The sequence below is a fragment of the Coregonus lavaretus genome, assembly GCF_964263955.1.
Source record: "Coregonus lavaretus genome assembly, chromosome: 2".
Taxonomy (NCBI): Eukaryota; Metazoa; Chordata; class Actinopteri; order Salmoniformes; family Salmonidae; genus Coregonus; species Coregonus lavaretus.
In genome coordinates this window covers 30,836,390-30,857,421 of record NC_139989.1, presented here as the reverse complement: position 1 = coordinate 30,857,421, position 21,032 = coordinate 30,836,390, and the positions used below count along the sequence as shown (strand labels likewise).

Sequence of the window (21,032 nt, the reverse complement as noted above, 5' to 3'; positions counted from 1 at the left end):
ACACAGTAGCTGGATAAAGATCCAATATAAACAGAAAGGGAGAATGTCCACTCACCCTTATACTGATCCCAAATATAATGTTTTATATACATATTGGAACCATCTTACAGATCACATTCACAATTCTCGCATTAACACCTTAACGCCAGCCGAAAATAGAGCCCTATGGGGTATTGTGTATAGGCGAGTGACACAAAGGCCTCTATGTTCGGCTGGCGTTTAGGCGGCACTTGTGTCAAACGCATGTTAGTTTGCAATTTCGTTATGTAAAAACTGGCGCACTGGCATTTTCCAGCTCTAACGCCAGGTACGGTAATTTACCTGCCTTATATCAGCACGCTTGCGCTCAGATGGGAGGGGTAGAAATATTTTAGGCGTGTCCTTAAAAACATGATCTTAAGTGCTAATTTCAGGCAGAGCCGGTAGCGATATTTAAGACCAACCAAAAGCTGGTTTTAGCAGTAACTCAATTGATTATGGCATGAATTTTGACAGCGGAAACGCAGCCTATCCAGCCGTGACGCACACTGCCCATATGCGCATGTAACAAGAGTAGCCTAATGTGCTTTTGGTGCCTGTATACTTCCTATTTAGAAACATAAAAAAAAAAAAAAAAATCCCATTTCGTTTAATTTGGTTAAAAACCAAGCATTGCCTTCCCTCCTCTCAATTAAGGCTTGTTTTTGTCCTGCCCAATGCAATCGCGAAGTAGTCATGACTGTTGATAAAGGGTTTGGCTCCTGAGACCGCTTGGAAATAAATCTTAATCACCAAACCTTTATTAAAATATGAAGTCTGAGAGGAGTAAAACAGTGAGCTGACGTTCCCTTTTTATCTATGCATTGTAGGCAGGCCCACATTATTTTTGCCATGTAGGTCCCGTTTTGGAAGTGCATCCCTCCAGGATGTAAGTAGGCTACGTGTCATGCCCATCAATAAACGAGAGACGAGAACCTCGGTGAATAAAGGTGAACCTCATATTTAGAATTTATCTGTAACCTGTAACAATTGCTTGTTTTTTTTCCGTTTAATCTGTTCAAAACCCAAGTCCTCCCTTAAACCTACTATAATGAAGGCTGGTTCAACAGCAATGCGTGTATTTTTATCCTGGTGATTTTATGATATCATTACATTTTACATGTATGTATTGTATTGTTTTTTAAACAACAACAACAGATTGCTTGTTTTTCGTTAAATTTTATTACAAGCAATCTTATTAGAATGAGTCACCTTTCTGGTATGGTTCCGATTATGTTAATAAAAAATAGGCCTATTTGGGAGGGAGCAGTATAACGGCGAGTGGACATTCTCCCTTTCTCTTTATATTGGATCTTTGTCCAGCTACTGTGAAAAATTTGGAGGTGTATAAAACCCTCCATAGTCTGCATTGTTTTATAATAATAATATGCCATTTAGCAGACGCTTTTATCCAAAGCGACTTACAGTCATGTGTGCATTTTTACGTATGGGTGGTCCCGGGGATCGAACCCCCTACCCTGGCGTTACAAGCGCCATGCTCTACCAATTAAGCTACAGAGGACCGCATTATATGCCCACAGGGGAAATTATGGTGCCTGTAAGTGTGACATAGCCTATTTAAAACAAGTTGTTGTTTCGTTTTGTTTAGATTAAAATTATTCGTTGTCTTTGTAGGCCTTATCAATAATGAATGTAATATTGCTAATTGACAATGTTTGGCATGTCCATGCTCAGCCATGCAATTACTTAGAACAATTTGGGCTGAAAATGGGTTCAAGTTAACGTATTTGGCAAATATAGGTCTACATTTTGTTATTTTGTTTCTGTAAGCCATTTCACAAACTATAATGGACTAACATTGGAATTGGAGTTGATTCCAAGGCAATACATAAATTACCGTATAAAATACCGTAAATACACAACTTAAAGCAACAACATATTTCGCCATGGAGCACGTTCTGATTGGTCAGTGAGCCAAGCCTCAACACACCCACATCTTGTTTATTCATCAAAACGCAGCCCTTTCGCGTCTACGCCAGATAATTGTAATAGTGAAAACAGCCCAAGGGCTCTATTTTCGGCTGGCGGTAAAGAGGCGCAAGTGCCAAACACACGTAAATTTGCAATTTCGTCAATTTCACACTAGCATTTTCCAGCCCTAACGCCAGGTTCGGCAATTACCTGTCTAACATCAGCTCACTTGCGTTGTTGTGGGAGGGGTGGCAATATTTGAGGCGTGTCCTTAAAAACACATGCAATTTCATGCAGTGATAATGGGAAGTTTTAAGACTCACAAAAAGCAGGTCTTAGCAGTAATGCAGTTGATAATTGAATGGATTTTGAGAGCGGAAGCGCAGCCTATCCAGCCATGGTGCACAGTGAGTGCCCATGCAAGAGAGATGTGATTTTATGCTGGTGAATCTAGTATTTAGAATCATAAACTATTGGTTTCCCCCCCATTTCGTTTAATTCGATTAAGAACCAAGCATAGGCTACCCTTCCCTTAATCAAGGCTGGTTTAGCAGCATCACATAGGTGCATCTTTGTATCCTGGCCATTAGCCAACTAGCCTATGAATAAATGATTTTTAAATGGTATACTGAGCGTGCTTTGAAATATTTGAGAGGTTTTTGCCCTCAAGCTTTTTCATTAGGTATTCAAAATTCACATACCTGCATACTTCATTTTGCTTGTTTGAGTAGGCTATCCATCCCCATATTCAAAGAGCGCCCCTCACCCGATTACCAAAGACAACCGCGCTCCTCCAAACTATTAAATCCTCCTATAATGCCATATCAATGCTGTATTTCTTTCAGAATCTCCCTAGGACATAGGCAATGATACAATTGACAGGAGCCTAGTTTGTATATTGACGTGCAAATGTTATGCATAAAGACATTTAGGCTTACCTGTGCACACATGCCAAGGAATGAGATAAGCGATTTATGATATCAAGCTTCTGACCCAATACTTATTAGAAATATTGTTGTTGGTTTAAAACGCAGATTGAATGTTTTTCGTTTAATTTGATTGAAAACCAAACTTATTAGAAATATTCACATCCATGGGTTTTTGGTGATGAAGTAGGCTGCTACATGACTCGAATGCAATGTAATTTCATCTGCTATTTCTGGAGTGCAAATATGATCTGTAAGATGGTTCCATTATGTTTATAAAACATTACATTTGCCAGTAGTATAATGGTGTGGACATTTCCCCTTTCTCTTTATATTGGATCTTTATCTGTGAAAAGTTTGGATGTGCATAAAACCCTCCATAGTCTAAGATGCCTTGTCTGTATTATATGCCCACAGGGAGCAATTATGGTACCTATAACTGTATTTAGACATAGCCTATTTAAAAAAAGTTGTTGTTTCGTTTTTATTAGAATTTGACTCGAATTATACACTGTCTTTTTAGGCCTTATCAATAGCCTAGTGAATGTAATCTTGCTTATTGACTACGTTTGGCATGTCCATGTCCAGACTGCAATTTACAGTAGGCCTAGCAGCCCTTATATTATTTTATTTATTTATTTTACTTATATCAGTGCAAATGCTATAGCCTATTTAACAATATATTTCCATACTGAAGCAATGCAATGCTTATATAGACAGGTGGACTGCAAACATGTTCAACATATTTTGCAAATATGGGGCAGGCTATTTAACGAACTAGGCTATAACGGAGTAACATTCTAATTGGAGTTGATAACAACGCAATACATAAAAGAGCGTAAATACACAACTTGAAGCAACCACCTATTTAGCCATGGAGCACGTTCTGATTGGCCAGTGAGGGGCAAGCCACGACACGTTTATTCATCAAAACCCAGCCCTTTCGCGCCACCGCCAGCAACTGCGCCTATAATTGTGGTGGTGAAAATAGAAAAAAAAATTCTGACACCCCCCCAAACCTATAGCGCTACCGCCAGTGCTTACATTTATCACTGCATTAGGTTTGTTAAAATAGAGCCCAAAATCTCAATTTAATCTATTTTAAATTCAGGCTGTAACACAACAAAATGTGGAAAAAGTCAATACTTTCTTAAGGCACTGATTGGTTGATTACATTGGCTGATTGGTTGATTGCACAAAAATATATAACATACACTGAGTGTACAAAACATTAGGAACACCTTCCTAATATTTAGTTGCACCCCCTTTTGCCCTCAGAACAGCCTGAATTTATCAGGGCATGAACTACAAGGTGTCGAAAGCATTCAACAGGGATGCTGGCCCATGTTGACTCCATTGCTTCCCACAGTTGTGTCAAGTTGGCTGTACAGTATGTCCTTTGGGTGTTGGATCATGCTTGATACACAGGAAAACTGTTGAGTGTGAAAAAACCAGCATTGTTGCAGTTCTTGACACACTCAAATCGGTGCGCCTGGCACCTACTACCATACCACGTTCAAAGGCACTTAAATCTTTTGACTTGCTCATTCACCCTCTGAATGGCGCACATACCCAATCCATGTCTCATTGTCTCAAGGCTTAAAAATCATTCTTTAACCTGTCTCCTCCCCTTCATCTACACTGATTGAAGTGGATCAATAAGGGATCTTAGCTTTCGTACTGGATTCAACTGTCAGTGTTCCTAATGTTTTGTACACTCAGTGTACATTTTCAGAAACTAATCCAATCTGTTAGTAGTTGGACGTTTTGCACCTGTTACTGAAATATCTGTTCCAGTTTATATGATTTAGGTAGTCTCAATAATCAATCTTCCCTACCCCGGCAGTCATTCTCAATGCAGGTTGCGGGTAATTAAAAGTTGAAATTGTTGGATATCCTCACTCTGGATTCCAATAGGAATTACAGATGTAATTCCAATAGGAATTAAACATCACTTTGCAAGCCAGCATTGAGGTTTGAATCAACGTACAATTGTAAGGCAACCAGCTGCAATAGGATTGTGAGTTTGCTCAACATTTGATCAACAAAAGTGGAACAAACTCACAATCCTATTGCAGCTGGTTGCCTTTCAATTGTATGTTGAATCCACATATATTTTTACAGTGTGGTGGATCTCTGGTGCGTTTGTGTGTATGTGTGTGTTTGAACGCACAGCGCGCGTGTGTGTGTGTGTGTTTGTGTGTTTGTACGGCGTGTGTGTACCCACCTTGGTGACACACATCTGGTTGGTGGTGAGGGTGCCGGTCTTGTCGGAGCAGATGACGGAGGTGCAGCCCAGGGTCTCCACAGAGGGCAGGGAGCGGACGATGGCGTTCTTCTTGGCCATGCGGCGGGTACCCAGAGCCAGGCAAGTGGTGATCACAGCGGGCAGACCTGGGAGGGAGAGAGAGGGGGAAAGAGAGGGGGAGAAGGGGGAGAGATGGTAGAGAAAGAGAAAGAGGGGGAAAGAGTGTTATTAGTTATACAGTGAACCATGTTCTTGTGATGAGAAACCTTGCTCCAGACCTGAAGACTTGCATTAGCTTTGCTACATAGGCTTTAGCTCAGCAGGTTAACACAGTCTAGAGGGTGATTGGTTGATTGACTTTTGTCCACTTTACTTTGACCCATCTAGACTTTTTAGATTAGATTAGTGCTAGTCCAGTATCAGGTGCTTACCCTCAGGAATGGCAGCCACAGCCAGGGCCACAGCGATCTTGAAGTAGTAGACGGCCCCGCGGATCCAGGAGCCTCCATGGACGGGGTCGTTGAAGTGGCCGATGTTGATCATCCACACGGCAACGCAGATCAGGGAGATGACCTGTTATGGAATAGACAACAAAAGGTTGTCAGATAAAGCCTGATTAAAAAATATATATAATACAATTGTCATCATTACACTATTGGTTTCCTTACATTGTAAGTCTATGGACAAGATATGACTTGGTTTTATTTCCCTGGCACTGTTTCCAAATGCTTACATTTGACCATTTGTGGCACAAATCCCATTGTAATTTTGTAATTTGGGTGAAATATCCCTTTAAGTTGCATCAAATCAAAACGGGCAAAAATTGGCTACTTGACCATTTTAAGGCAGTGGGGAAACTAATCTTGTCAAGTTGCAACAACTAAAATAGTGTAGTAGTAGTAGTGTAGTAGTAGTGTTGTATTAGTAGTAGTGTTGTAGTAGTAGTAGTAGTAGTAGTAGTAGTAGTAGTGGTAGCAGTGTAGTAGTAGTGTAGTAGTAGCTGTCTGTCTCACCTTGGAGAGCTGCTCTCCAAACTCGTCCAGTTTGGCCTGCAGGGGGGTCTTCTCCTGCTCTGTCGCAGCCATCTGGTCGCGGATCTTCCCGATCTCTGTAGAGACACCGGTCGCCACGGCTACGCCGATAGCCTTGCCTGAAGCGATGTTGGTGCCCTTGAGGTACGGACAGAGGGAGGGAGAGAGAGGGGAAGAGGGAGCGAGGGAAAGGGAGGGAGAGAGAGAGAGGGGAGAAGGAGATACAGAAAGAGAGAGGGGAGAATGAGATACAGAAATAGAGAGGGGAGAAGGAGATAGTGGAAAGAGAGAGAGAGAGAGCGGTCAATGAATGGCTGTAAGGGTGGAGGAGATGGAGAGTAGAAGAGGCTCATATAGGGAAGGGCAGGAGTGTGGAAATCGACAGTTAGATTTATGGAGAGATTCCGAGATTGAGGAATAGAAAGATAGATGGATAAATATATACAGTAGGAGAGGCCCTCACAGAGAAAAGCATGTTCTTCTTGTCCTGGTTGACAGCTCTCATGTCCGGGACGGCATCGGTGTGCTTGATCACACTGACAGACTCACCTGAGAGAGGAGAGAGACAGAGAGACAGATAGTGAGACAGAGTTTTACAACAAAAAGGTTTTACATGTATTTATTTTAGGGCTGTCAAAAGATAAAAAATATTTAATTGAGTTAACTCTCAGGATTTAATTGCAAATTCCAAATGTAATTTACGATTTTTCATACAAAAAACATTACAAGAATATTAATGTTTTTAGTTTGTATAAAATAATGGTTATCCAAATAGATTTATTTTATTTTGGCCAAATTGAGAAATCACACTTTATTTAACCTCAATGTCAACTTGTTTTTACATGGCATTGTAGATTTTAGCTGTATAGATTATGAATGTAGGATGTTTTCAGTGTATTTTCAATGCTTTCAGACAATGCGATAAATCTTGAGAAAAACAAAGTGCACTAAAATTACTAAAAGTTAACTCGAGTTAACTGATTAACTCTGACAGCCCTAATGTATTTCCATTGTAGTTCTGTAAAGAGGGTTAAGACTGATAGACAGAGTTGATAATATCACTCACCAGTGAGGATGGACTGGTCAACACGCAGAGTAGTAGAGTTTATTTTGACGAGTCTGATGTCAGCGGGGACTTTGTCACCAACTGGGAAAGAAAGAACACACATAGACAATGTTAGTTCAAAGTAGCTCTCTCAACCTCACGCATATACACACAAACTACACTCCACTTCAGAGTTAATTTTACGAATGTTCAAACATAATTACTACATTTTAACTCAGTCTTTATCACAATCAAGGTTTCCCCTGGTTAACATTGTGCTTATTCTGACTTTTTACAGTGCATTCTGACAATACACTGCTTTTTTACACTGTCAAAATATCACTATTTGAAGTTTTGACTCTTCAGTATGTCAAAACAGAGAGAGAGAGGGTGTGAAAGAGAGAGGTAGAGAGAGAGGGAGAGAGAGAGGGGGAGTTGATAATAGAGAAAAGTCCCCTCATCCAACTAGTCCTGAGACTAAAGTTTATTAACCACTACCAACCCAACAACGCCTCAGGACAGCACTCAGACCATCTGCCCCAACCACATTATATAACCCCAAAAAAGTACATTATATTACCTATTGAGAAAACATTTGTACTATTTATAACAACACTGTACATAGTTAATAATAGAACATTTAAAACACTCTTTTGAAATGTGTGTGTTTAATGTTAACTGTTAATTTACCTACCCCAAATAAATGTATGGATGATGGTTACACTATTTATTACTTGTAAGTTATATACAATGTATATAACTTTCTCTCTCTTGTTCTCTCTCTCATTCTTTCTATACCTCCCTCTCTCTTACCCTCTGATTGCCTTAAAAGGACCCACTGTCTCAAGGACACAAGGACAGCCTCCCTCCCTCCCTCCCTCCCTCCCTCCCTCCCTCCCTCCCTCCCTCCCTCCCTCCCTCCCTTCGTCACAAAATGACACTTAGTCATTGTCATACACTCTCTATCCCTCTCTCTCTTTCTCACCCTCTCAAATACACACGGGCACACACACACTCATTCACATGTCCAAGCCACACATCTAGTGCATTGGTGCACGTCCCGTGTGGCTCATTTGGTAGAGCCTAGCACTTGCAACGCCAGGGTTGTGGGTTCAAAATAAAAAATGTATGCACTCACTACTGTAAGTCACTTTGGGTAAGAGCATCTGCTAAATGACTAAAATGTCAAATGTAAAAGTAATGCATTGATTATAGTGTATATTCTTAGTAGATCACCTGCTAAATTTGGAAATGTTGTGCCCGCAAATGAATAACACGCAATAAACATTAAAATGTGCCCTTATTAGTAAGATCTGCCCCGTTTATCTATACTAGGATCAGATTAGCCAACCCTAAACCTAACTTTAACCATTAGAGGGATAAACCAATCTGACCCAGGACCAGCCGCTGGTATACATCCCAAATGGCACCCTATTCCCTGCATCAGTGGTTCGCAACCTTTTTCGGTTATTGTACCACCAACTGAATTTTGCTCTGCTCTGAGTACCCCTGAAGTACCCCCTCATGTGCATTTTACCAGTAGTCCAATGGTGTCATGAGTCTTCAAGTACCCTCTGTGGATAGGCCAAGTACCTTCAGGGGTCCTAGGGCCTACATAGTGCACTACTTTTGACCAGAGCCCTATGGCTATAAAGTAAATAGAGTGCCTTTTGGGATGCTCCCTGTGTCTGTCAACCAGGCAATATTCACTATGGGTGTTAGGCCTTGTTTTGGTTGGTATAATATATTAGCAAACCCTAAAGACGTGATGTCAATCTGAGAGGACTTTGAGACTCATTTTGTGACAAATTGTACACTTTGTGATAAAAGTTGTTGTAAAAATCTCTAAACCTTCATCTCTGATAAGCAAGGTAGATTATTTCGCTTACACCAGATCTACATTCATTTTTAGTGGCTAGTGGGTATTGGGGCTAAGGGTCGACTTGGGACTGGGCCTACAACTCTTGGGTCTATATGGGTAGATGTTGCCCTTGGGCTCGAATCTAGAATCAGCTTACCCCAAAATCGCAGCCCTTTAGTCATTAGGTATACAGTTCTTACCTGAATCTGAATCTCTGAATCTGAATCTGAAGCTTACCGGACACCTCCACCACATCTCCAGGGACGATCTCCCTGGCCTTGATCATCTGGACGTTCTTCCTGTCCGACCGGTAAACCTTCCCCATCTCAGGCTCATACTCCTTCAGAGCCTCGATGGCGCTCTCTGCATTGCGCTCCTACAGGGCAACAACAACCCCACAGAACATCAGTTCCTCCTAACCTCCCTTCCAGAAGTGTAAAGCCTGACTTATGCCAATATGCCCACCCCCTACCCCCGTCACATCCACCCCCTCCCCGCTCCCTCGTCCCATAACCCCCTATGTGTGAATCCTTGTGCATAGTTTCCAAATGACCACCACAAGGCCAATATGGACCCGCTGCTTGTGGTAACCCGATCGTCCCTCTGTATTTTTACTGTGGGTTTGGGGGCTGCTGCATTTTCCCCTATAACACCCCTCCCCCCACGGGTAACACATTCGGACCCTGAGTGGTTAAACTAACGCATGTGATGTATTATATGTGTGTGTGTGTCTGTGTGCGTGTATTTCCACTAACTGACCTGCCAGACTCCAACGATGGCATTAGCGATGAGAATGAGGAGGATGACTAAAGGTTCCACGAAGGCTGTGACTGTTTCCTCACCTTCCTCAAACAAGGCCAGCACCTGAGAGAGAGAGAGAGAGAGAGAGAGAGAGAGAGAGAGAGAGAGAGAGAGAGAGAGAGAGAGAGAGAGAGAGAGAGAGAGAGAGAGAGAGAGAGAGAGAGAGAGAGAGAGAGAGAGAGAGAGAGAGAGAGAGAGAGAGAGAGAGAGAGAGAGAGAGAGAGAGAGAGAGAGAGAGAGAGAGAGAATTTATGTTTATTGATAATGGAATGCACTTTTACAACATTTGACAAAATGCGGCCATATCAGAAACAGTCTATGCCAGCCTTTTTTTGTCCTTGTGAGTGCATGTGTGATAGAGGGAGTTATTGTGTGTGTGTATGCGCGTGCGTGTGTGTGAGTGTCACATGTTGTTGTCACTGGTCTGTTTAGGAAATGGGCTGTGTTGACATGGACACAGAACAGTTCTGATCCACTGAAGCAGAGTAAGAAGCAATCTAACCCACAGAGAAATCCCTCCATCCCTCCATTAATGTATACATCGATCCATTATCCTTTATTCCCTATTCCTTTGTCCAAACCATCCTCTTAACCTTCTTCTACCGCCTCTCCCTTCTCTACTCTGTTGTTCCTTTGTGCAAAGATTTGACTCTTCTATCCTCTTTTCTCTTTCTTTCTTTTTTTTTGTTTGCTTGTTTCTTCATTTCCTTATTTTCTTGTCTCTATCCATTTATTCTCTCATTCTCTCTCTTTTAAGATCTCTATATCATGCATCCTCTCTGTCTCTCTATTCCAAAATATACTGCATTGAAATCGATTGTAGCCTTCTGACACGTACCATACTATCATAGAAACTTAATTTGAAAGTACATTACAAACATTACACTGATATTGCCAATGCATTTATATTTATACAGTATATTCACTTTATATTATGCATTTATGAAGTACATATTATCATTACAGTGTCTTCCTCAACCATATACTGTATGTACCTATCACCTATCTGTTTGTTTGCCTTTGCAACAAACAATGGCATTGTGCAAAACTATCTCTCTCGCTCTCTCGCCGGCAATCCTTCGTTCCTTTCATCCCTGACCTTTGTTAAAGGATACAGTTTCTCAGCCTGGCTTGAGACTTTCTTAAAATAACGCGCCCTCTCTCCCCTCGTGCCCTCTTGCCACACACACACACACACACACACTACATCGCACACACACACCATTCTTTCTAAGGCCATAATGACAGCTGGTCAGGGACAGGACAGAGTGTAAAGGGTTGGGGGTGGGGGGGGTTAAAACATTGTGTCACCCCTCTACCCCAAAACAGATTTGAAAAGAGAGAGCAAGACAGGAGAGCAGAGGGGAGACAACAGTGAAATTAAATAGTGAGAGAGAGGGAGGGGGGGGGGGGGGGGATTCCTTGAGCGAGTGTGTGCGTGAGTGAGTAAGCGAGGGAGGGAGGGAGAGAGGGCGGACATCAATCCATATGAAATATAACCTGACGGGTCACAGCATGTGTTCTGTGTGTACGCAAAGCATAATTGACCTGTGTGTGTACAGTATGTGTCTTTCATAGTGCAGGTATGTAACCTTGTGTGCATGCGTGTTTGTGTGTGCGTGTGTGTGTGTGTGTTCGCTGTCAGTGTCCTCAGGGCCTCTGCCACCATGCACAGCTGCTACGCTGAAACATCTACCCATCCTGCACTGGGGTAAGGAGAGGACGTGGCAGGAGGAAATTGACAGGAAGTGACCTCACAGTGACCTTACAGGTGCTAACACCAACAAACACACACATACACCCAAACCTATCGACCTGTATAGACCCTACCCCCTATGCACTTGTGGAGATCTGAGAGGACTCAATAGGTATTATCAATACATTAATATCTTCCCCTTGCTCTCATTACACCAATCATTGAGGAGCAGACTAGATAACATAACTTTGTATTGTACCAATGAAGCTAGAGACAGAACATCTAAAGTCATTCGCCATTCTAACGCAGCAATTAATCTAGTGACTAGAGCCTCATGTCTTTACCTTGTCTTGTGTCATTACTGTGTAATCTTTTCCCTGTAACCCATAGCAATATCTACATGCCATAGTTCCCTGTAGCTCAGTTGGTAGAGCATGGCGTTTGCAACGCCAGGGTTGTGGGTTCGTTTCCCACGGGGGACCAGTATGAAAAAAAAAAATGTATGCACTCACTAACTGTAATTCTCTCCGGATAAGAGCGTCTGCTAAATGACTAAAATTTAAAAAAGGATAGTCGGTCAAAATCAGTGACTACGTTTTGTCTACTTACAAAAGAAATGCAGGCAGCCAGCAGCAGGATTCTGACCAACAGATCCTCAAACTGCTCTAAGACCAACTCCCAGATGGTCTTACCTGAGAGAGAGAGAGAGAATAATGTCACTGCATGTGTGTGTGGATCTGCGTGTGTTGGCAGGAGTGTATTAGCACTATACAACACTAAAAAAAAACGGTAAAATGAAATCGCAATACTACTATCTCACGATTGTTTTGTGTGGTGACACATGCAGACAAATCAGACCTAAAGAGGAGTGCACTCTTCAAGACACTTGCCAACATCGTGCAATGTGGAAACCAACATAAATGTTCCCTAACAACGCGCATGCCCGACCACCTGAGGATCTTTTTCAGCCATCTATTTCTTGTGTTTAAGGGGTGCAAAATCCACTTGTCACTTAAATCACACTGGATTGATTGCTTTCATTTTACTCTTTCATACTCTTGCTTGTTCCCGTTAACGTTACGACTGCGGATACATTGGCTTTCCGTTGAATCTATAAGAACACTAAAGCTTCGTCTGGAATTTAACGCACCGTCTCGACTCTTCACAAAAAAAAGAAAGATAATGTTATTTTGATGGGTGTTCATTTTTTGTGGAATTTATACAAATAATAATTTAATACAGTTGAAATGTTTACAAATTAGATGCGCTGAAGTGAAAGCAACTTCTGAAAATGAACTCTCGGGTTATGGTGATATTACACTATATATACAAAAGTATGTGGACACCCCTTCAAATGAGTGGATTTGGCTATTTCAGCCACACCAGTTGGTGACAGGTGTATAAAATCGAGCACACAGCCATACAATCTCCATAGACAAACATTGACAGTAGAATGGCCCATACTGAAGAGCTCAGTGACTTTCAACATGGCACTGTCATAGGATGCCACCTTTCCAACAAGTCAGATCGTCAAATGTCTGCCCTGCTAGAACTGCCCCGGTCAACTGTAAGTGCTGTTATTGTGAAGTGGAAATAGGAGCAACAACGGCTCAGCCGCAAAGTGGTAGGCCGCACAAGCTCACAGAACGGGACCGCCAAGTGCTGAAGTGCGTAGCATGTAAAAATGTCTGTCCTCGGTTGCAACACTCACTACCGAGTTCCAAACTGCCTCTGGAAGCAACGTCAGCACAATAACTGTTTGTCGGGAGCTTCATGAAATGGGTTTCCATGGCCGAGCAGCCGCACACAAGATCACCATGCCAATGCCAAGCATCAGCTGGAGTGGTGTAAAGCTCGCCACCATTGGACACTGGAGCAGTGGAAACGCGTTCTTTGGAGTGATGAATCATGCTTCACCATCTGGCAGTCCGACGGACTAATCTGGGTTTAGCAGATGCCAGGAGAACGCTACCTGCCTGAATGCATAGTGCCAACTGTAAAGTTTGGTGGAGGAGGAATATTGGTCTGGGGCTGTTTTTCATGGTTCGGTCTAGGCCCCTTAGTTCCAGTGAAGGGAAATCTTAACGCTACAGCATACAATGACATTCTAGACGATTCTGTGCTTCCAACTTTGTGGCAACAGTTTGGGGAAGGCCCTTTCCTGTTTCAGCATGACAATGCCCCTGTGCACAAAGCGAGGTCCATAAAGAAATGGTTGGTTCGGAAGAACTTGACTGGCCCGCACAGAGCCCTGACCTCAACCCCATCGAACATCTTTGGTATGAATTGGAATGCCGACTGCGAGCCAGGCCTAATCGCCCAACATCAGTGCCAAACCTCACTAATGCTCTTGTGGCTGAATGGAAGCAAGTCCCTGCAACAATGTTCCAACATCTAGTAGAAAGTCTTCCCAGAAGAGTGGAGGCTGTTATACCAACAATGGGAGGACCAACTCCATATTAATGCCCATGATTTTGGCATGAGATGTTCGACGAGCAGATGTCCACATACTTTTGGTCATGTAGTGTATGTCTGATCTCGCAAACAATGTAAAGTAGGTGTAATCTAGAGCCAAGCGTGTTGATTTTTAATCCGAGGGTATCTTGCTATTGACACACTTGTTGAATTATGCAAAAGTACGTGACGACAGTAATTAATGAGGCAGTCTAGACAGTGCAGGTGAGTGCAGATAGGTTAGACAGAGCAAGTGTTTGGTGGTTGCAGCCCTGTTTCTCCCCTTTATGTTAATGTATTAATATATGCAAATACACCCAGTGTATTTATGCAAATGAGGCACATATAATGTCCTTAGTTTAACACACAAAAAAATACCTGATACAATAAGAAAATGTATATATGAGTGCATTCTAAGGAAAAAAACTATATTATTTGTCCGTGCCAGTAAAATGTTTTATGTGCTATAATGTTGTCAATATCTGATGGATTATAACAATTCCAAAGGTTGGGAGTGTCTTCATCCATTGTCCAACTGTTGCATATCATACAATTGTATCAAAACTAACATTTGCTTGTTGGTCTTAATTTAAGGTTAGGGTTAGGCATAAAGTTAGCAGTGTGGTTAAGTTTAGGGTTAAGGTTAGGGTTAGGTTTAAAACACAGGAGGCTGCTGAGGGGAGGACGGCTCATAATAATGGCTGGAAAGGAGTGAATTAAATGGTATCAAACACATGGATACCATTCAATTTATTCTGTTCCAGCCATTACTATGAGCCCGTCCTCCCCAATTAAGGTGCCACCGGCCGCTTGTGGTTTAAAATCAGATTTTAAGAAGATCAATTGTAGAAATCGGTGGGGTTTATGACTTTGTGGTTGTTTTAACTATTGACGACTCAACTGAAGCATCTGACGCAATTACGCAAGTTTTTAGTTCTGGGTTTTTCGAGGTTTTATGTGACAGATGTGATGGGTAAGTTAGGACACAGATCTGTGCATAGGAAAATCATTGTCTTTCAGGGTTATGACAAGTTTGACAACAAGAGCAATCCCATTCACATCCTCCCCTTCCTTCTCTCTGAAGTGTGTAGCCACTCCCTGTCAAGCATCGGATTGGATAAAAATTATGGCTACTCTACACCAACCAATCCAATGATTTTAAACCCTAGAGGGGGCGTGAACAGAGAGATAAATGGGCGAATCGGAATGTCTGGAGGGTTCGTGATGACAGAATTCACGACGACACGACTGACAGGAAGTCCATCATCCCAGGCAGGAAGCAGAACAACAGGTGTGTGTGTGTGTATGTAAGTGTCTGTTTGTGTGTGACATGGTGACAAGAAATAAAGAAGTAGTGTGACTGATGGGATGTGTAACCTCCCGGACACTGGGACGGAAATAGGAGTGTGTGTGCAGACCGACCACAGACAGGTGTGTGAGGGGCAAAGATAAACGTTTGGAACTCACCAATCTCAGCTGGCAGCTCTGTGAAAGGGGAAAGAGAGAGAGAGGAGATTATTAGCACAGCATTGCTATTTGCTACTAACATCACTAATTGAGAATAACATTAGGCCTACTACCTCTAACTTTGATAGCAGAAATGCTCTTTATAAACTGTGATTAAACATAAAGGACCAGATTTACTAAGCCTTTGTTTCCACCTGTTTAACGGTCAGATCAGGTCATTGAAAATACAGGTCCAAACTTTTGCACTTGATACAAATATCTATAGTTAATTAACTAAAAACCTTTACTTTGCTCATGTCATCCACCTTTTGATTGATAACTTACGTCAGGACTGAAATCTCTCTGAACTAATTTCAAATCTTCAAATTATGCAAAAACAAAAAACGTGAACAAACCAAAGAACTGGCATTGCACAACTGTGATTCTACTTTATTTCTAAAGGATCAAACTAAGTGGTTTTCTTCAGCAACAGTTTGCAAACAAGTGTTAGGGCCTTGGTTTGTCCCAGGTCAGCCTTACAATAGCCATAGCAAACCTCTGTCCTTCTCACTGACCTCTGATTGGTTAGCCAATCAGAGCCTTGAGTCGGTCATTGCTTTTCATTGGTTGGAAGAGACAATGATTTAAGCATGGATGACCAAGAAGAAACATTTTCATACAAATATTATCATAAGCCTCATAACTTAACGTTTACCTCTGTATATCTAGTCTGATGCTTAGCCACTCAATGGTATTATCAAGTGTGCTAACTGCAAATACACAAAAATAAAAGGACTGATACAACAGATATGCAAGTCGAAGTTGTCAGGAACTTCTGGAAACCAACCAACCAACCACAATAGAGAGCCTGTACTGGACTGATCACAAACTACACTACCCAAGCATCCCTTGGTGCCGCTGACCTTCAAATGGTATCTGCCGCACCATCACAAGGTCACGTGAACTATTTTGGTTGCCAAGCGCCAATGTGTCAGTCAGCCAGCCAGCAGCCAATCACAAAAAGTCAACATTCAACCTTCCCCTCGTCATAACCAAAACAAAGACTAACTGTTCCCCAAGAAAAAACTATTTCCAAGTCAGAGGAACACCTGTTGCTGTCTGTCTGTCTGTCCCTCAATCGCATCCATTCTTTCCACAGCATTTAGCACCAATAAACCCCATTTTGGGTCCGAACCTCTACACCCAACCAGATCCTCCTCCTTTTTCTCCTCCTCTTCCTCCTCCTCACCATCATCTTTCCAACAAGCCCTATCCCTCCTCTTATCCACCTCCATGTCCCTCTGTCCATCCCTTGGTTTCTCTATCCTTTTCCATCAATCCATCCATCCATCCATCCATCTCAGTCTCTCTTTCTCACCATTGTGACCATATCTGGCCAGGTTCTTCTTGAACTGTTCTGGTGTAAGGCCGGTGGTCTGGTCGACACCAAAGTATGACACAACCTCTTCCGGCTCTTTTGCGTGTGCATTCTCCATCCTCACCAAACAGGAGACGCTTCAGAAGAAGAGAACAAAACAAAGACACGTTTAGGACACGTCTATCCGGTAATGCGTGGCTTGGTGCAGTAAGTAGGTAGGTAGGTAGGTAGTTCTCCAGTTATGAGGTTTTACAACCAGATAAATTAATTGTTACCCACCACTTTATAAAAGTGTGGGATTGGGCTACAAACTGTCAACTCCCTTCGTTCTCTCTCTCCCCACTCTCTCTCGCTGCTCTCTCTCTCACCTCTCCGGCAAACTGGAGCCCTGGACTGACAGAAAGTGCAACCTGGCACAGGCTTCTGAAAAGTTTTATACAGACACAAAAGTGGGGCGATTGGTGCTCACTCACCATGCGCCTGCGCCTCATTGGCTGAGGGGAGCAAAGGTGGGTGGGCCGGGAGGGTCCTATGGGGGGGGGGGGGGATTACGCGTGGAAGAATTTGGCACCAACTGCAGAGGGGGTCCGCTGTCTGCCGTCAAACTGAAAATAAAGTATGTTTTTGGATCGAGCATGGTCAGTAGAACAGGGAAGTGGAGATGGGGACAGGGGTGCTTTGAATGAGAGGTAGGGGGCATTGAATGATGGGCCCAGTGTGCTACTGTATGTATGGCAGATAGGACAGAGGGAAGGGGGGGGGGTACAGAGAGGGAGGCAGATAGAGAACAGAGACAGAGACAGAGAGAGTTCTAAACTTCCTTAATAAGCACGTCTTGAGAAAAAAACTAATTTGGATTCATACCAAAACATTGCACAACTGATCATATTTACACCTTACACATCCTGATAGATAAACATGTCCACCAAAATATGACCAAAATGTATGCTTGCTTTATTGACTTCCAAAAAGCATTTCGTTATATTTGGCATACAGGACTGTTCTACAAAGTTATTGAAAGTGGTGTACTGGGTAAAAAATATTACATAATTAAATCCAATGGCATAACAGATATTACTATTTAGGGGTGAAACAGTATTTTGGATACATTTGGCATACAGGATTGTTCTACAAAGTTATTGAAAGTGGTGTAGGGGGTAAAACATATGACATATTTAAATCAACTGGCATAACAGATATGACTATTTAGGGGGTAAACAAGTGCAGCATCAAAATTGGCAAGAGAAGAACATAATTATTTAACCAGAGGCGGGGCCTTTGCAAGGGTTGCAATCTCAGCCCCCCACTCTTCAATATTTACATCAACGAATTGGACACTATTCTAGAAAAATCCTCAGTCCCTGGTGTTAGTCTCCACAATTAAAAGGTTAAATGCACTTGTGCTTGCTGTCATCCACAGCACATGGCCTACAGCAGAGCCTGGACCTGCTAGAGCAGACAAAAATAATGATTTTCCAGAGAAGATCCAGATCTTTTAGGAATTAGACCAAAGTTCTCAATTGGTACAAATTATATAGAGTACTACACACACTACAATTACTCAGGTTTAAAAATAAGCTCAACTGGACACTTAAATGAGGCAGAGAATGAACTGAGAGAGAAAGCAGGCAGGGCATTTTACACCATTAAAAAACTAATTCAAATTGAAATACCTGTAAAACTTTGGCTAAAACGAATTGAATGTGGCATTGAACCAATTTCTTATAATTATAGTGGTCTGGAAATATTTCAAGATCATGTGGGTTGTCTATAATAATTCATAATTCCCTTAATGTTTTTAAAATATCCGGGAAAAAATCCCTGAATGCATTAAATATAACACTGCAGTATGGAAGGGAACATCTCGTAACAAAGAATAACACTGTTTGACATCTTTGAGTTATAATCGAAGTTCAAACTAATATAAGAAATGTGCATTTTTTGCATTAATTGTGGCATATCCTTTTGATAAAAGATTTGTCAAATGAATGAGACTTTCATGTTTCACGTCTCAGTTGAATTGGTTTGAATGAAATTCTACTTACTTCAATTCAAATTCAATTCAAATTCATTGTTTGAATTGGTCCCAACCCTGCTGTTTACACAGCAGGAATATGGTGCGGTTCGGACAAAAGTTGGATTCAGACGTTTATTTGATAGTGAGGGACACATTTCACTTTACGTCTGGTAAGTAGAGTTCCTAGAGATTATACATATGCCTTTGGTGATGGGGATTTTTTTTTTTTTGAGGGGGGGGGGGGGGGGGGGGTGAAGCCAGCTATATCGGAGCAGGTTCATTTTCTGTCTCCTCTATCTTCTCGCAACCAAGTATGTTTCCCAGACAATTCTGGGTTACATTGCAGCTAAGGGAGGACCATGCACCACCTGTGGCTCAACCTTGATGAGACTGAGTCTGATGTTATCTTTGTACCACCCTTTTTAGGCACACAGAGCTCCAATCCCCGTAATCTTGGCCATGCGTCAATTTCTGCCGATTAACCAAAACATATGAGTCAATCAAAACTTTTATTAAAAGTACATTTCAACATTGCAGTGTTGGCTTCTTCATTTCATTAACAAAATAGTTACCAAAATATTCGTCAAACACCTATTTTTCAGTGTGTTGACTAAAATATGAATGTATCTCTGTGACTAAAATCTGACTACTAGGTGGACTGGACAATAGTTTTTGGAGAGATTGAGAGCTTTTTAGTGATAAGCACAATTAATATTAGCAGCACAGATGTGCAGCGCAGTTCTGTTCAGCAGTGGGAAGGACCTGGTGAGTTTAGGAGGAGCAAGCGATGAGTGTGGGCAGACAGGCAGACAGGCTCCGCTCCGCCTCTGATTATATACATCGCGCAGAAGACTCTCTTGCTTCCCCGGAGCTAACCAGTCACCACCAGCCTTCTATTTAGCTGCCCTTTGCCTGGTTAAGAAACACGAGCTGCTTTATGAAATAAAAAACAATAGCAGCATTGAGTTTAATAGTAAAACAACAGTCTAGCTATGTTTTTCTCTTCCTTGAGTATAGAACAAAGAAAAGTAGTAGCTGTCTTTGAATTTGTAGTCTTGCTCAACCCTCCCACTTTTCCCACTATACTTTATAGCCAGGTTCTGTAGCCAACGTAACCAAGTCTCCCTCTTTTCCTCAGAGAAAACGTCTTGATTCTATCCCTTACCGTTCAAAAGATATGACCAATAATACTGGCGCTACGTTTTTTTCTTTCTATCATGCAATGGCGGGCCGCATTTTACATTCATAAAGCATATCGCGGGCCGTTCTAAAACTAGGCTACTTGCGGACCGGACAGTTACCATTTGTTTAGCTACACCTTATTCAGTCATGTTACCTCATTAGCTACTGTAGCTATGTCTAACAACCTGGGGTGCATTCAGCAGTATGTAATGTTTTGGAACGTTCAGATAGAAATATGCTATGTAGAACAAACATGCCTCTGACATGTTGAATAAGGAATAACATTGACTCTATTCATGGATTTTCTATCTGCAACGTTCGAGAACGTTTTGCAACTGAACGTGGCCCTTGTAACATTTCCAGTAGCCTACATGCTACTGTAACATTTCCAGTAGCCTACATGCTGAATTAGGAATTTACATGGCCAGATAATTCTTACATATTGTCATATACAGTACCAGTCAAAAGTGTGGACACACCTACTCATTCCAGGGTTTTTCTTTATTTTTAATATTTTCTACATTGTAGAATAATAGTGAAGACATCAAAACTATGAAATAACACATATGGAATCATGTAGTAACCAAAAAAGTGTAAACAAATCAAATATATTTTATATTTGAGATTCTTCAAAGTAGCCACCCTTTGCCTTCATGACAGCTTTTCACGCTCTTGGTATTCTCTCAACCAGCTTCACCTGGAATGCTTTCCAACAGTCTTGAAGGAGTTCCCACATATGCTGAGCACTTGTTGGTTGCTTTTCCTTCACTCTGCGGTCCAACTAATCCCAAACCATCTCAATTGGGTTAAGGTCGGGCGACTGTGGAGGCCAGGTCATCTGATGCAGCACTTCATCACTCTCCTTCTTGGTCAAATAGCCGTTACACAGCCTGGGGGTGTGTTGGGTCATTGTCCTATTGAAAAACAAATGATAGTCCCACTAATGATAGTCCCACTAAGCCAGATAGGTTGGCATATCACTGCAGAATGCTGTGGT

At 41.9% G+C, this 21,032-nt stretch overlaps 1 protein-coding gene across 1 annotated transcript in view; it reads right to left on the bottom strand.

The window, feature by feature from the left end:
• Positions 1-16,954, bottom strand: part of atp2a1 (ATPase sarcoplasmic/endoplasmic reticulum Ca2+ transporting 1) — a gene marked incomplete at both ends in the record, with an annotated part of 37,977 nt that extends 21,023 nt beyond the window's left edge. Inside the window, 10 exons of the mRNA XM_084181497.1 lie at positions 5,104-5,270; positions 5,556-5,697; positions 6,138-6,293; positions 6,619-6,704; positions 7,222-7,302; positions 9,299-9,437; positions 9,821-9,925; positions 12,168-12,250; positions 15,480-15,497; positions 16,837-16,954. Coding sequence (XP_084037623.1) covers positions 5,104-5,270; positions 5,556-5,697; positions 6,138-6,293; positions 6,619-6,704; positions 7,222-7,302; positions 9,299-9,437; positions 9,821-9,925; positions 12,168-12,250; positions 15,480-15,497; positions 16,837-16,954 — 1,095 coding nt within the window. The remainder of the gene's footprint in view (positions 1-5,103; positions 5,271-5,555; positions 5,698-6,137; positions 6,294-6,618; positions 6,705-7,221; positions 7,303-9,298; positions 9,438-9,820; positions 9,926-12,167; positions 12,251-15,479; positions 15,498-16,836) is intronic.
• Positions 16,955-21,032: the final 4,078 nt, after the last annotated feature.